Source organism: Erithacus rubecula (genome assembly GCF_903797595.1).
Source record: "Erithacus rubecula genome assembly, chromosome: 12".
Taxonomy (NCBI): domain Eukaryota; kingdom Metazoa; phylum Chordata; class Aves; order Passeriformes; family Muscicapidae; genus Erithacus; species Erithacus rubecula.
Window position 1 is genome coordinate 20,100,444 of NC_136664.1, and position 14,983 is coordinate 20,115,426.

At 43.3% G+C, this 14,983-nt stretch overlaps 1 protein-coding gene across 1 annotated transcript in view; it reads left to right on the top strand.

Annotated features, from left to right (window-relative positions):
• The first annotated feature begins 1,607 nt into the window (after positions 1–1,607).
• Positions 1,608–14,983, top strand: part of PEPD (peptidase D) — a 136,073-nt gene continuing 122,697 nt past the window's right edge. Inside the window, exons 1-3 of the mRNA XM_079315935.1 lie at positions 1,608–1,702; positions 6,789–6,972; positions 8,180–8,307. Of these exons, the coding sequence (XP_079172061.1) occupies positions 1,659–1,702; positions 6,789–6,972; positions 8,180–8,307 (356 nt within the window). The 5' untranslated portion in view covers positions 1,608–1,658. The remainder of the gene's footprint in view (positions 1,703–6,788; positions 6,973–8,179; positions 8,308–14,983) is intronic.

Sequence of the window (14,983 nt, forward strand, 5' to 3'; positions counted from 1 at the left end):
GGAGGTAAAAGCATAAAGAGCTAGAGGACTGCTTGACTTTTCTAGTTTTATCAGTTTACATGTGTCTATCCAGACTTCTTGACATCAATCTTTGTCTGTGGCTGCTCTGCAGCTCTCACACACCACTCCAGAGCCAGCTGTGTGCAGTTTTCTTGCAACTTCTAGAGGACAATATGACCAAATGAGAAAAAGGGGCTTAATGGTGCATGTCTTAGTAACAGTGCACTGATTTTTCATTACACACATGAACTTTAAGCTCCATGTATTTTATGATCATATTCTGCCTTTGTGCTGCCCTGCACTCCTCTCTTTCCCGAGTGTTTGTAGTGGAATCAGACCCTCCATGTACAGCAGCCAAGTATTTCAGGTATCACAGTACTTTCTTTTGAGATCAGTGCCAGACCAACAGAGCAGTGGCATCGCTGAGCAGCCCTAGAGAAGGACTCACACTTCCTTCCCGGGGAGGGAGGGCTCCCTGCCTGCCCAGAGCTGCATTTATCCCAGTTTTATTGCTGCACACAGCAGAGGAGTCCGCGTTCAGGTCACCGAGCAGAGCTCCAACCTCTCATTCTGGTGTTTCATGCTCCTGGGTATTTGCTTCTGTAACTGCATTGAGTTATTTGATATGTGAGCCCTGGACTATGATAATTTCTTCAGGTGTCTTGTAATCTTGAAGGAAGAACAAGTAATTTTGAGGCAAGAACAAGTCATTTTGGGTTCTGATGAGACCTGTGTGAATAGGAAAAAAACAAGAGTGGGGCAAGCCCAGGGGCTAGAGAGGGTCCAGCACAGCATGCCCCAAGGCCACTGTTAAACACCTTCACACCTCAAAATGCAGGTGGAAAACATCTCTTCCAGGGATTACAGCAAAACTGCACATGAAGTGGATTTTTGAACAACCATTAATTAAGGGGAGGTCAGCGGTAGGGCACAATCCCTGTAAAAGGTTATATTTAGGGTATGTGATACTGGCTTCAAGGCCTGGAATTGTTCCTTAGAAGCCAGCACGGGCGGAGAGGGCCGGAGCAGCCGCAGCTTGTCCCTCAGGGGGCCGGGGGGTCCCGGGCGGTGCCAGCCCGGCCTGTGGCGGGGCCGTGAGGGCAGCGCAGGGCGCCCGTGAGGGAAAGCGGGGACAGGCGTGAGGGGAGCACAACAGGGCGCAGGGACGGGAGAGCAGGGCGCAGGATGGGCATGAGGGGCGCGCAGCGGGTCTGTGAGGGCAGCACAGGTGCCGCCGTGAGGGGAGCACAACAGGACCGTGAAGGCAGGGCGGCGAGGCCGTGAGGGGAGCACAGGTGGGCTGTGAGGGCGGGGCGGGATGGGTGTGAGGGGAGCGCGGCGGGTCTGTGATGGGCAGGGCGGTGGGATGGGCGTGAGGGGAGCACAACAGGGCCGTGAGGGTACGGCGGGATGGGCGTGAGGGGAGCACAACAGAGGCGTGAAGGCAGGGCGGCAGGGCTGCCCTTAGGACAGGGCGGCGGAGCCGTCACGGGAGCGTGGCGGGGCTTCAGTGAGGGCAGGGCGGCGGGGCTGTCACGGGAGCTCAGCAGGGCCGTGAGGGCAGGGCAGCGGGGCTGTCACGGGAGCGTGGCGGGGCTGCCGTGAGGGCAGGGCGGTGGGGCCGTTCCGCCCGCCCCGCGCTGAGGCGCCGCCGTCACATGACAGCGCAGGGCCGGCGAGCGAACATGGCTGCGGCGGCGGGGTGAGTGCGCTCCGGAGCGGCCCCGGCACCCCCGGACCGCTGGCAGCGGGGCCGGCGGTGTCCCGGGCCCGGCAGGCAGGGCATAGGCTCGGCCAGGCTGCGTGCGCTGGACCGGGGGTTCCCCGAAAGGATTTCGGGTTTTGCCCGGGGCGGTGAAAGCGTTGTGGAGGGTCCCACGGGCGGCTTGGCTCGCAGTGGCAGCGACTCGTCCCCAGTCTTGCGTTATCCTTTAAGTTGTCTCAGGTTTAGAAGCGATGCTTGGATTACACAGCACACGGGTTTTCCCACATTTCAGCCATTTCTTCCCGTTCTGTAAGAAGATGCCATTATAACTGTATCAAAACGAAGGGGGAGGTTTCCGAAGCTGCCGAACGCGGGTCGGGCTGGGGCTCGGCTGTGGCCCGGGGCTTTGGGAGGTCGCTGCCCTGAGGGTCCCCTCGCTGTGTCCCCAGCGCTGTCCGGGCGGTCCCGGCCCCGGGAGCTCCCACCCTGGGCTGGTGGCAAGGACGTGGGGCAGCGCCGGGACATCCAGCTGGCAACTTTACAAGAAGCACTGAGTTGAAGAAAATACCCATTTTATACCTTGGACAGCTGTAGCTGCTGTTTCCTTGTGCTGCTGTTAACATAGGCCTCTTGTACTTCACATATGGGGTGTGGAAATAGCATTGATAATTGTTTGGGCTTCAGGCTGATGTTGATGAATCTGTTGCTTAAAACAAAAAATAAATAAGGCCCAGTCAACAAACTAGTGAAAATTTACTGAAAAGTAGTTTCAGTGGTTTCTTATCTTCATTGAAATCTGGGCCCTCTCTGTGGGATCTCAGTAGAACAGAGATGGCAGTCTATGAATTTTCTGCTCAGTAAGGCCAATAGTACAAAAGGTTAACTGAAATGGTGGGAAAACCAGAGATAAAATAGGAGTTTTGGTTACCACTGTGTTCTGGTGATTGCTTTACAACAAACCCAAAATATGAGATCATATAGTGCCAGAATGTATGCTCTCTAAAATAGAAAACTTCTGAAATAAGCATTGAAAATCAGGAGCTCCAGGCAAAAGAAAAATATCTTTTAAAGAAACAGATGTAGCTTAATGTTCCTAGCTGTATTTCACTTGCAGTATAATAAAATTAAAGAGCTCGTCTGTGAGCTTGGGCCTAAGTGGTCATAAAAATTGTATGTGACAGCCAGCAGGAAACTGTGGGAGGCCTTTACCAGACTGAGCAGTGGTTGAATGCTGGTACCAGACTGGAGAAAACAAGAAGCTGAGCTTGTCTTGCCCTGCTTTGTTCTTGCAGGTGTCCACTTTTGACAGCAGCTAAGGTTTATTTGTAGAAGCCTGCATAGCTTCAAAGAGGCATACACCACAAAGCAGTGCTTGTATCAAATACACTTCTTTATTAAATGTGTAACTTCACATGAGACTTTTGGGTTGAGTTTGTGGCTGGAGATGCTGGAGACATTGTGGTAAGAGAAGAAACTGACCTCACAGGACCAGTCAATATGTTGTATTAACTCAATTCTGATAACTCTGCTGAAGCACAAAGTTGATCAGAGGGCTGAAGTGCCTCTTGTAAAAAGACAAGCTGAAAAAATTGGGTCTGTTCAGAAAAGAAGGCTGTGTGGAGACTCTCAGCACCTTCCAGTATCTGAAGGGCTACAGGGAAACTGGAGAGGGACTGTTCATGGGGAGCTGTAGTGATAGGGCAAGGAATAATGGGTAGAAACTGAAAGAGTGGAAATTTAGGCTGGCTATTAGGAAAAAACTCTTAACTGTAAGAGTGGTAAGATGCTGGAACAGATTGCCAGGGAGTTGTGGATGTCCCAGCACTGGCAGTGCTCAAAGCCAGGCTGTGCAAAGCCTTGAGCAGCCTGGTCTAGTGGGAGGTGGCCTTGCCCATGACAGGGATGAAATGAGATGATCTTTAAGGTCTGTTCCCATCCAACCTATTCCATGATTCTGTGATGTGTGTGTCTTGTGGGATATAACTGAGTGATTAGAGGACACGGACCAAAATGAAAAGCTTGTAGTTTCTTCCCTAGAGAGAATTTTGTAGCAACTTTGTTCCAAGGCAAAATTACACTGCTTACAGTGTAATTGCATGTGTGTTTGTAGGGTTGATACGCATGTGAAGCAGGTACAAACATATACCCACTCAATTTACTACAAGTAATTGAACAGCCAGCCTATGTGTGGCCTTTTTTCCTGTGATCTTGAGTATTATGAGAGTTTTGTTTCCCAGTTTTTGTTTGCCATGGAAAGCCAGGTGTACAGCCATACACCTTTTTGTAAGACTGAAAAGCCCCAGCCAGTATTGTCTCTGGAAAGAGCTCTCTGTGTTAGCTGTGGAACGCCTGTGCATGGCTCGTGTGTGCCAAGTGACTGGATCTCTTGCAAAGGCAGAGGCAAAGCAGCACCTGTGGGTGTTCTACTGTGTTGGCAGCCCATCCAAGGGGGTGCCATCACTTTGGTGTCTGGCTGCTTGCAGGTGAAAAAAAGAGAACAAGAGCTGTGGAGGGAGAAGACTCCTCTTAGCTGAATATTCTCTCTAAAAGCTAGTTTTTCTCAGAGAATTCCAGTTGTGAAAGTAGGTGTATTTCCTGGCAAGCTGACTCTGTCTGAGATGTGAATTAACGAGTGCTCAGCAGAGAACCTGAGAACAGAGCAGGATTTGCAGCAACACTCAAATCCACTGCTGTGGGTTAATACTGTGGCATTATATTCAGACAGGGAAAGTGGGATCTGTTATGTCCAAGGAAGAACATACTTTCACTTAGAGAAAACATGTACAAGAACTATTGTTTTGCACTATAATGCACTTTAGCTTTAGCATTAAGATCCCTGTAAAAAGCACACTTAAGTGCCTTAGTACAACTATTGGTATGAATTGCTGCCTGATGCAATTATTTCTGCTTGAGTCTCATTTGGATTGTCAAAGGTTTTAAGTGTAATAAAAGCATTCATATTAGACTTAAGGGAGATGAAAATGTGCCTTTGTAGCAGCTTCCTATGACCTCCAGGGTATAGGAATAGGTCTGGAGGACAGAGGTCAGAGTTCTCTTTTTTCTCTTTTTTTTTTAAATTACAGAAAAAGATCCCCAAATTTGTGAAGCAAGTAAAATTGCAATGAAATTGACTTTTTTCCTTCCTTTGAAGCAAAACATGAGACAGGCTGTGCTGCAACCTCTGCCTGTTGGGGTTTTTTGTTGTTTTTTTTTTTTTTATCAGCAGACACAAAGATCTGAGAGCAGCATATGGTGTAAGGGTATCTGATGATGTTCTCTCCTCTCTTTTATAAATGTCCCATAAGGTGAGCATATGATTTCTAGGCCATTGCATGTACAATGCTTGGAGAACAGCAATTTCAGCCTGTTGTGCACTGCTGAGCTACCAACCCACAGCTTTGTACCTGGAAAACCTTGCCTGTCTTTAGTTTAAGGTTTACTATCTGACTTAGAACTTCCAGTAGCTTTTGCTAGGATTGTATGAACTTGCTTCCTTCTTCTCACAGGCATGGGTACCCCAAAACAAAAACTTCTGTTGTGCTCCCAGGCTGTGCTGATGTGCTGCAATAGGCAGGCTGCAGCCCTTGTAATGATTACTTGCCTTGGTGCTGGGTTGTCAGGTGTGTGTTGGAAGGAATAAAAATAAACACATTTGGGTTTTGTGCACCATCAGCTGAACTTGTAAGCTGATAGTTTGAAAATTGGATTAGCAAGAGCAGTCTTTTACCTTCTAAAATTACTTGCACTGTTACATCAAGTGGTTATAAGCAAGTAAAATAAAGTATTTTATTAGCTCTTTTATGCTGTGGCTGCAGTAGGAAATTATAGGGTTTGCATTTCTGAGGTTGATAAAGTCTTTTAGGAGGTTATGCAGCTATAAATCAAAGGTTACCTTTCAGATTGCCTATGAAAGTTATATAATAATTAAGATGTGGAGCTTTGCTCCTCTAAGGTTAAGTCCTTTGGTGGTTATTTAATTTCTTGTCATCTTAACATAGTAACAAGTTAACTGCACCTTCCTGGCATCTCCTGTAAAGCAGGACCCGGAGTGACCACCCAGTCAGTCAGTCAGTCTTGGAGAAGCTGGGGTAGAGGAACAAATTTGACTTAAATACTAGGATTTTATAGATAAATTTTATTGATTATCTCTAATACTGAAGCTCCAAAGCACAGCTTTGCTATACTAAGCATTAAAAATCACCCCCAAAATAAACTGCTTCTAGATTTTTCTCATATCGTGTGGTTAAACTTCTCCCTTATTCCATATCCAAAAAAAGCTATAGTGTTTGTACTGGTAGTGCTCCAAAAAGTGCGCTTAGGGACCAGAAACAAAGGTGAATGAATCAGGCGGGTGTTCTTGAGATACTTTCAACATCTAAAATTACTTAGTAACAGTCAGCTCTGCTTTTAAACTGTATCCTCGTTGGTGCAGCTCCGCTGAGTGCAATCTTTCAGAAACTTTCTGGGCTGTCTCAGCACATTTGTGTATCCTTAGGGAAGGCAGTAGTACCCATTTCGTGCTCTTGTGGCCACGTGTTTGAGTTCAGTCACCGGCTGAAGCTGCTTATGTGCATGCAAGAACATACATACATAGAAAAGAGATTTGCTGATCCTGTGTGAGTATGGGAAATGCTGTTGTCCTGTGTCTGCTGTCCATCATTTTGTCTCTCCACTCCCTGTTCCCCAGAAGAACTTGCTGAAGTTCCAAAGTTTACAACTAGACTTAATGTAAACTTCCACTTCTGTTTTCAGCAACTCAGAACTGATTTTCTGCCCTCCTGCTTTGCCTCTCCTTGGCTGACACGGGCTGTAGTCACTTTGTGCTGTGTTACCCAGAGGGATGTACTGAGGCACGTGCTGTGGGCTGTGGCTGCAGCCAGCCTTGTCTGCTGTTTCCTTTTTTCTCCTTTGTACTTGTGTGGGCAATGCTTGATGGTTGAGATCAATGAGTGCATACAACATCTCTTCCCCTTGAGTGATGAGCCTCTTGTTAGTAGAGTTGAACTAAACTAATGAACACTGTGCATCTAAATTGTGCTAACCACTGTCTTTGCCATTAATTGTCAATGACAATCTCTTCTAGACCCTCCTATTGGCTGGGGAATGAGACTCTGAAAGTGCCTGTAGCGCTCTTTGCCTTGAACAGAAGACGGCTGTGTGAACGCCTGAGACAGAATAAGGATGTCCAGAAGAATTCCATTGTTCTGCTGCAGGGTGGAGAAGAAACCCAGAGATACTGTACTGATACTGGTATTGTGTTTCGCCAGGTAAAAGTCAAAACCTCAAATTTAGAAACTCTTTGACTGCATGAATTTTTAAATGATTTTAAATTATTTCCTCTTTTTCTCTCAGATGTGCATTGTCTTGCTTCACTTAAATAAATTGACTTCTTTATAACATTGCTTCTTCAGCTTTGAGTTGCTCTCACTTTCAGTGCTTTAGTGCAGGCTCATGATCAGGTTTAAAGGGCCTAAACCTATTCAAGCCTTATTGCTCATCAGTGTTTGATTCTAATCTTGAAGACAGCAGTGGAATATCTCTTCATTTCTTCAGTCTTGTCTGTGACCCAAAAAACAATTTTCCTTGTGGCTCTAAGCTGAATTAATTAATAGAAAAGTATATTTCATGGTTTTATAGAACAGCAGCCTATATCTTGAAATTTACAACATGTATTTTCTTAAATTCCACTCTTCCTTAAGTACCCGTGTGTCCTTCTGTTATATATAGGACTTAACATGTTCTGGGGATGTTGGTGTAAAAGAACTCAAATTATGCATATCCCATACCCTGCATGGTTTCTACAGCACTTTTGTTTTGTGAATTTAATTGAGCTGTTGTATGTTATGAAGAAACAAACACAGTAAATTCTCATTTAGATAGCACATATCTTAATGTAGTTATTAGTCTGGTTTTGGAGGAGATGCACCTTTCAGGGTACTGGAGCATATGTCTGTCCTTACCAAGATTAAATCCTGTATTGTTAGGTGTTTTGTTGTTTGCTTGCTTGTTCTTAAAATAATTCTTGGATAAGGGCTGTTCCTGGTGCAGCTTCCTCTTCTCTGGGGAAGGTTGGGGTTTCACTTCAGTTCTCTGCCTTCACAACCCAATGAAGCTGCACTCTGCTTTTGCCTTGTCTCTCGTGGCGTGATTGTTTCTCCCTGATAATACATTCCATAATTCTAGATTGGAAGAATGTATTTTACTGTGTGGTGTATGTTTATTGTGCTAAGTTAACCTCTTTATGGTAGTTTATTAATCTCTGATCCTTTCCAGTTGCTAACAAAGGGATTTGTATTATTCTAACCTAAAACTAATCAATCTGAAAAGGTTTAGATCTAAACCACTTCTTTCCCTCCAGAAGCAAGAGATCTCTCCCACATAGGTGGAAATATGAATTAATATGTACTCTAGTGTATTTTTAGAGCTGATAGAAGTGAGGTCTTTCTTCTAAGAATATATTTTGTTTTAACCTAGGAATCTTACTTTCACTGGACTTTTGGAGTAACTGAAGCAGGCTGCTTTGGAGCAGTAGATGTTGATACTGGAAGATCTATACTTTTTGTTCCACAACTCCCTGAAAGCTATGCTGTTTGGATGGGAAAGTAAGATCTGTCTTTTATCTGCATTCTGGTGTATCCTAGTACTTTATATAACATAACTGCCTATAGAGCTCCAGTGTTGTGTCGTTTAATCAGATCCCACCAAATCAAGGCATGGGAATGATATATACGTAGTGATATATACAAACAAGGGTACAAAAAACATGATCAGTTGATGTTGCTCATGTGATATGAAATGATCCACCACCATTTAGAACACAGTACCCTTAGAATTGGAACCCATGAATCTTGTGGTAGTTCTGAGGGGAAGATGAACCATAAAGAAAAGTCAGTATCTTGTGTTAAGCCCAAGCAAGTTAAATAATGAAGCAGCCTTTTTCAGGCTTCCTTGCCATTTTGCAGCAGCCATAGTTAATGAAGCTTTCTGAATGGCATAAGGTAGTTTTGCCTCTGATATGCTTTTTAAAAATGAACTCTCAGACAGGAAAATTATTTTTATGCTATTCTATGGGCATGCCATGAACATCTCTCCATCCACCTTGGTAGTAATACTGCATAGGGCCATAGTAGTGAGAAATTGATTTATTTATGTGTTCATTTATTTTCTCAGTCTTAGTTGTATTTATAACCTCTACCAAACTGTAAATCTTTGTATCATTTACATTGTCTCAGAACATTGGATTGCTTCTAATATAATCTTTTGACAAGCTGCTTCACTTCTAATTGAAGCTATCACTTATATTTTAATGCTAATTTTGGGAAAAGGAAAACAATTGTAACTGATCCCAAGAGCTGAACTGTGCCAGACCATATGGCAGGGCATGGCTGCTGTCTTCTGTGAGAGTTTATATGAATTTCACTGTCTTAGACCTGTCTGGGGACTGAGATTGTGATGGCATAAAAATCTGCATACTGCTGTCTGAAATATTTTAGCTGTGAGCCACACCTGTCTGGGAGGGCAGGTTCTGTAAGCCCCACATGTGTAATCTGAAATCTATTCCCACTTGGTGCTTGTTCCCACTTGTAGACAGATTTTTCCTTTCCTTAAGTTCTCTTTTGCTAGTTCAAAACAGCTGTTTCATACCCACTCTAATTGTGCCTAATCTAAAAAAGCTTTAAAATATTTTTGAAATTCTAGCATCTCATTTTGCATTCTCAAACAAAATATTGTGGTGCTTATAACTAGTGGCCTTTTTGATTTGTTTGTGCAGGACTTATCTGTTCATTTATAGAATTAATTACGTCTAGTTAAAAGTGGTTTATTGTCATTGTGTCTTCTTGCAGACTATAAAAAATGGTCTTTGTTGTTTTTCAAATTCTTCTCCTCACCCTTCCTGAATCCCTCTGTTTGAATCTTGTTTTCTCTTCTGTCAGCTGTGGTCATGTACTTTTATCTGCTTGTCAGAAGGAGGATGGGTAAATAACTCATTTGTGAGTCAGTAGTGGTTCTGCTTCATAAGTTGTTTGGCAGTGGGTACTGCACACAGCTAGGGATTGTGTGTTCCTTCCTAGAAGATTCAATTTTAACTCAAAATTAGCACTGAAAGAACAACACAAGTAAGTATGCCTTCCATCCACTGCAGTTTATTACTGTAGTTTGCCTTGGAAGTGCTTACTTCTGGGCCTAGGGAAGGCACTGTGTACCCACTGAAGAAACAGTCATTTCACATGAGTGAAGCACAAATCAGTGTAATGCTTTGTGTGGTGTTTGAGGTTGGGATCTTACAGAGGTCTGCAGCTGCTCTGCTAGCTGATAGCACAGGGTGGAGTTGCTTTGCCCAGTGTTTATTCTGCTTTCTGTTTAGACAGATGTGGGAATCAATGAATCTGGGCAGAAACACACAATTTCTCTTAAAATTAATGCAAAAGGCTCTTCAGTACAGTCTAACCAGTGCTGTGTTACTAAATGGATCATTTGATGTAGTGTTGTGCCTTCTGAAGAACCCATATTTGAGTTGTGTTTGAAGCGTAGTGTGGATAATGTGTCATTCAGAAGGGTTAATCATTTTGCCTTGAAATAACAGAAAAATGGGGCTCCTTGACTCCATTCAAATTGCAGTCTTAGTTTGACCAAAGCCAGTGCTGTTTCTGCTTGGAGATCAGCTGACTGTAAGTTTACAAATGAGACCATGAACACTGTAATTTTTCCAGCCTCACCACTGCACTTGTTTTTGTGTGGTGCTGCATGCTGAGGTGGTGATGCCTGGAGACCCTGCAGAAGAGGTGCAATGGAGGTGGGGAATGCACCACTCTGGGCTGGGGTCAGCCCACAACCCAGCACTAAGCAGCACTGGTGTTGAGGGTGGCTGCCTCTTTGGAAGTGCTATGGATCTGCTAGGACTTCATGCTGAATGTGTGTGCTCTGAAGATTTGTATAATCAGTTGTAAGGCTACTATTTCAGAAGTCCTTCAACCAAAATAACCTCTGCAGTTTTAAAGGGGAGGAGGGATTTAGTTTAACTCACAGACTATGGACCTTCTCCAAAAAAACCCAAAGCCACCTAAGGTGGCAGTTGCAGAATTTTTGTGAGAGTAATTATAGGACTGGTGGTCTTCTGTTCATGGAAGGGATTGCAACAACATTGCTCTGTTTCTAAATTATGGGTGTGGGCATTTCTCCAGATGTTGGGCCAGCAAATTTCTTAGTTGTTGGCTGGAAAAATGTTTTGAAGTAAGAGAACCACTTTGCCTCTTGCTTGACCTGTACCTCTGCCCCTTTCCCTCTGTTATTTGTAAGGCAGAAACACAGCTTAGTGGGTGGCTTTTCTGCTCCTGAATATTTTTCTGGTTTTAACTTTAGAAGGAAGAGTTTAAGAAATGAATCTGGTAATATAGGATAGTAAAGGCTTCAGAAGTGTAAATGTTTTGTAAATCTCCCGCTTTCTTTGTATACTCTTACCCAGTCAAGTTTTTGGTGCAACAAAGCTGTTAAGCCATCATTTCTGTTCCTAGAAAGCATTGCGTTGGTATGACTGGAAGTCTTCACAAAGACTTCAGTTTTGCTAATTTATGCTGCACCTGCCATTTACCTCCTTAATTATAAATGACAGAACTAGTCAGTGTGCTGATTAAAGATATTTTATAAAGTAAAACATACTGTACAGCAGCTGCTGTATGTGGAGAGCATGCCAGAATAACTTAATAACCTTGCCACATAGAGAGTTTTTAATGGAAGACAAAAAGTACTTAACCCTTTCACACTCTAGCTTTAAAACACATATTAAATGTATTAATGGCTCAGAAAAATAAAATGTTGCTGTGGTGCCCAATTAATGGTGAAATTTCCTGTGTTTTTTCTGAAGCTCTGCTGGATGACTGGTAAGTATTGCAGCTTTAATCTGACATTGCACCCACTCTAAGTAATGTTTTTCCATGAGTTTTATTGAAAGCTATCTGTGTGTTCAAAGTTGAATGTTGGATTAGCACTTGGAGCTGTAATAAAACACAGTGAAATGCTTGCAAATATGTTAGTTATTTCTCAGTGGCCTAATGAGGAAGCTCTTTAAAACATTGTCATCAATTTCAGGTGGGTTACAACCAAAATTAACCTTTGGTTCTGATGATTGCACTTGTCTGACATCAGCAAAACTGAGTAGTTTTACTGCCTTTTGAAAAAACTGCAGAAGTATATCGTTTGGTTTGTTTTATTTTTTTTTATTTGCTTTTTTCCTCTTAACACTTGTAAAAGAAAGTAGCCTCTCTGTCTGTGTGGGCTTTTACCTTTTTGTTCTTATAGACTTTTTGTGACCATGAAAATCAGAAGCTGAGAAATTGATTTCTTGATCTCTTCTTAATGGAGATTGGTGGCATTTGTATTTTGAATAATTGTGAGTATCAAATCATGCACAGCATGGTATGCTTATCTGACTGTGTCATGGGGATGGAGACTGGTGCATTAATTACCCTTGGTCTGGCTACAAGAGGGCAAGGTCTGTAGAAGGGAAGCTGACGGTGAGGACAGCTCTTTGGAAAGGGAGTGGAGGTGGTTGGGGATGATAGGGAATGAACTCCAGATTACCCTAATTGCTCTTTTTAATATACATTTTTCAGGAATGAAGGACATCTTCTACAGAAATTTTATTTATGGAACATACAGGTCCTCTTCTCCACAGCTCCATAGGTCCTCTTCTCTTGCTCCAGAGCTGTGTGGTTTTTTGGTTTTACTTTCAGAACTGATCAGCCATCTCCTGCTATTTTTTATAATTGTATTTTTTTTCTCTAGAATTAAATATGCTTTTTCTTTTTCTGTGTCTCTCAGTTTGATCTTTTACTGCTGTTTGCCATTTTCCAGTACCTATTGAATCTTTATTTTGCTTGAATCTTTATTTTGCTGTTTAAAAAAAACCCCAGGTTTTAATCACTTTAGGTCATCTTATAACTGTTTTCTAACAGTTGGCTTTGCAGTCTATCTGCAAAGTTTGTTACCACCTGGAATTGTTCTCTGTGGATCTCAAACATACTCAGTTCTACTTCTCAGTAGTGTCAGAACTAATTTCAGTCTTTGCAGTATCCCACTAATCAAGACTTACAGTCTATTTCTGTTTATTGCTTTAACTTCTGGGAACATCCGTCTAAATTGACACAGCACTTCTCAGTGTGGCAGTTGGAGAGTTTCCCAGCCTGGGTAATGCTCATCTTTTTTGCTATTTATTTATTTTTATTTTCTGCTTTAGGCTTTTCTGTTTTCTTATTATGAATAGTCATTGGGTTTCAGGTTACATTGTAGTGTTTCTGTCCAAGTCAATTTGAGTTGATTTTGGAGAGTAGCGGTCTTGAGAGAGCTTTTTTGTCAAATATTTTACAATTATTCAGGTAGTACATCTGTTGCTTTACCCTTCATCTGATCATTTCAAAACTGCACAATAAAGCTGGTTGCTTGTGATTGACAAGACTTACTTGTGCAATTCCCAAGGGCGCTTATTTTCCGTGATTCCAGTTCTCTCCCTGGTACAGTAATTTTCATTTCTTTTCCCCTGTTCATTTATTATTATATTTCATAGAATCATAGAATGGCTTGGGTTGGAAGGGACTTTTAAGATCATGAAGTTCCAACCTCCCACCATTGAACACACCTTCCACTATCCCAGCTTGCTCCAAGTCCTGTCCAACCTGGCCTTGAGCACTCGCAGGGCTGGGCAGCCACAGCTTCTCTGGTTAGCCTGTGCCAGGAATTCAGCACCCTCACAGGGAAAAATTTCTTCTGATATATAACCTAAACCTACTGTATTTTAGTTTAAAGCTATTCCCCCTTGTCTTGTCACTCCAGGCTCTTGAAAATAGACTTTCTCCATCTTTCTTTTTGGCTCCTTCAGGCACTGGAAGGCTGTAGTTAGATCACCCTGAAACTTCTCTTTTTCATGCTGAGCAATCCTAGTTGTCCCAGCCCTGTGCTCCTCCTGTGCCTCCTCTGGGCTCTCTGCAGCAGCTCCAGCTCCTGGCTGGGCTGGCCCAGGGCTGGGGCAGCTCTGGAGGTGCTCAGGGTCTCACCTGAGGGGCAGAGGGACAGAGTCCCCCCTGCCCTGCTGCCCACACTAGGACTGAGCCCAGGGCAGGGGGGTTTGGGGTCCAGCACCCATGGCCAGGGCAGGGCCAGCTCAGCCCCACAGCACCCCCAAGTCCTTCTCCCAGGGCTGCTCTTGACCTGTTCATTCCTGGCCTGGATGGATCCTGAGGATTGTCCTAACCCAGATGCAGCTCTAACACTTGGTCTTGTTAAACCTCATGAGATTCCCATGAGCCAGCTGCCGATTTCTCTGTGGATAAAAATTGCTTTTTGAGAATAATTAGTGTCTGGAATCTCTTGCCACTTTATTGGCAATTGTCTTCTCTGAAAGCACTGCTCAAAGGCTCAGACTTCTCAAATGTTCAGTGTAGTCATTGTCCCAGTGTCCTCACTGTTCACAAGCCTTGCTTGGTCTGGGATGTATATGTTTTATGACTTTTATTCAGTCATTATTTTAATAAATCTTTGTTTTCTTTTGGCTTTCTTAAATAACTTAAATTTCTTGTTGAAAAGGCTTGAAACCATAATAGCAATTTAAATCAGTCCACTGATTGTCCATCTCTACCAGCATACACCTTTAAGTGAATGCTTCAGTTGGTGGTTTTGTAAGCATTAAAGTGCTTCTTTTTCCTCTCCTCTTTTTGATTCATATTGAGGAAAGAACTAGCACTAAGCAAATCTGTTTGATGATGCTGCACCAGTTTTTTAATATCCGTATGTGGCTTCCAACCACAGGCTGAGATAGCATGTCTCATTTTGGTGGTGTGGCAGGGAATGTTGATAACCCCCACCAGGCATTTCTTATTTTATACTTTATGTAGTGTGCTACCAGGAGTACTAAGTTCACTGATATAAACTCCTGATAGCATTTTGAAATATCAGAGAATCCAAGTTTTCTTTCTTTATCAGGCATGCCACGTGTTTTTTCTACAAGAACTTGGCTGCTGTTGGTAGGAAGGTGAGCTGCAGCAAAAGAAATGTTCATGGGGGTTTGCCAGCAGTGCTCCAACAAGGCTCTGCACCCCCACACTGCCTCCTGCTGTGCCACTGCCCAGCCTGAGGGCAGAGCTCTGCTTCTTGTTGCATTTGGGAAGGCACTTCAGTGAAAAAAACCTCAAGTGAAATACCTACAGTGGTTCCTCTATTCTTGCACTTCTGAAATTCCACATTCTTCGCTTAACTGGTTTCCTTAGGTTTTTTATTCCCAATGACCTG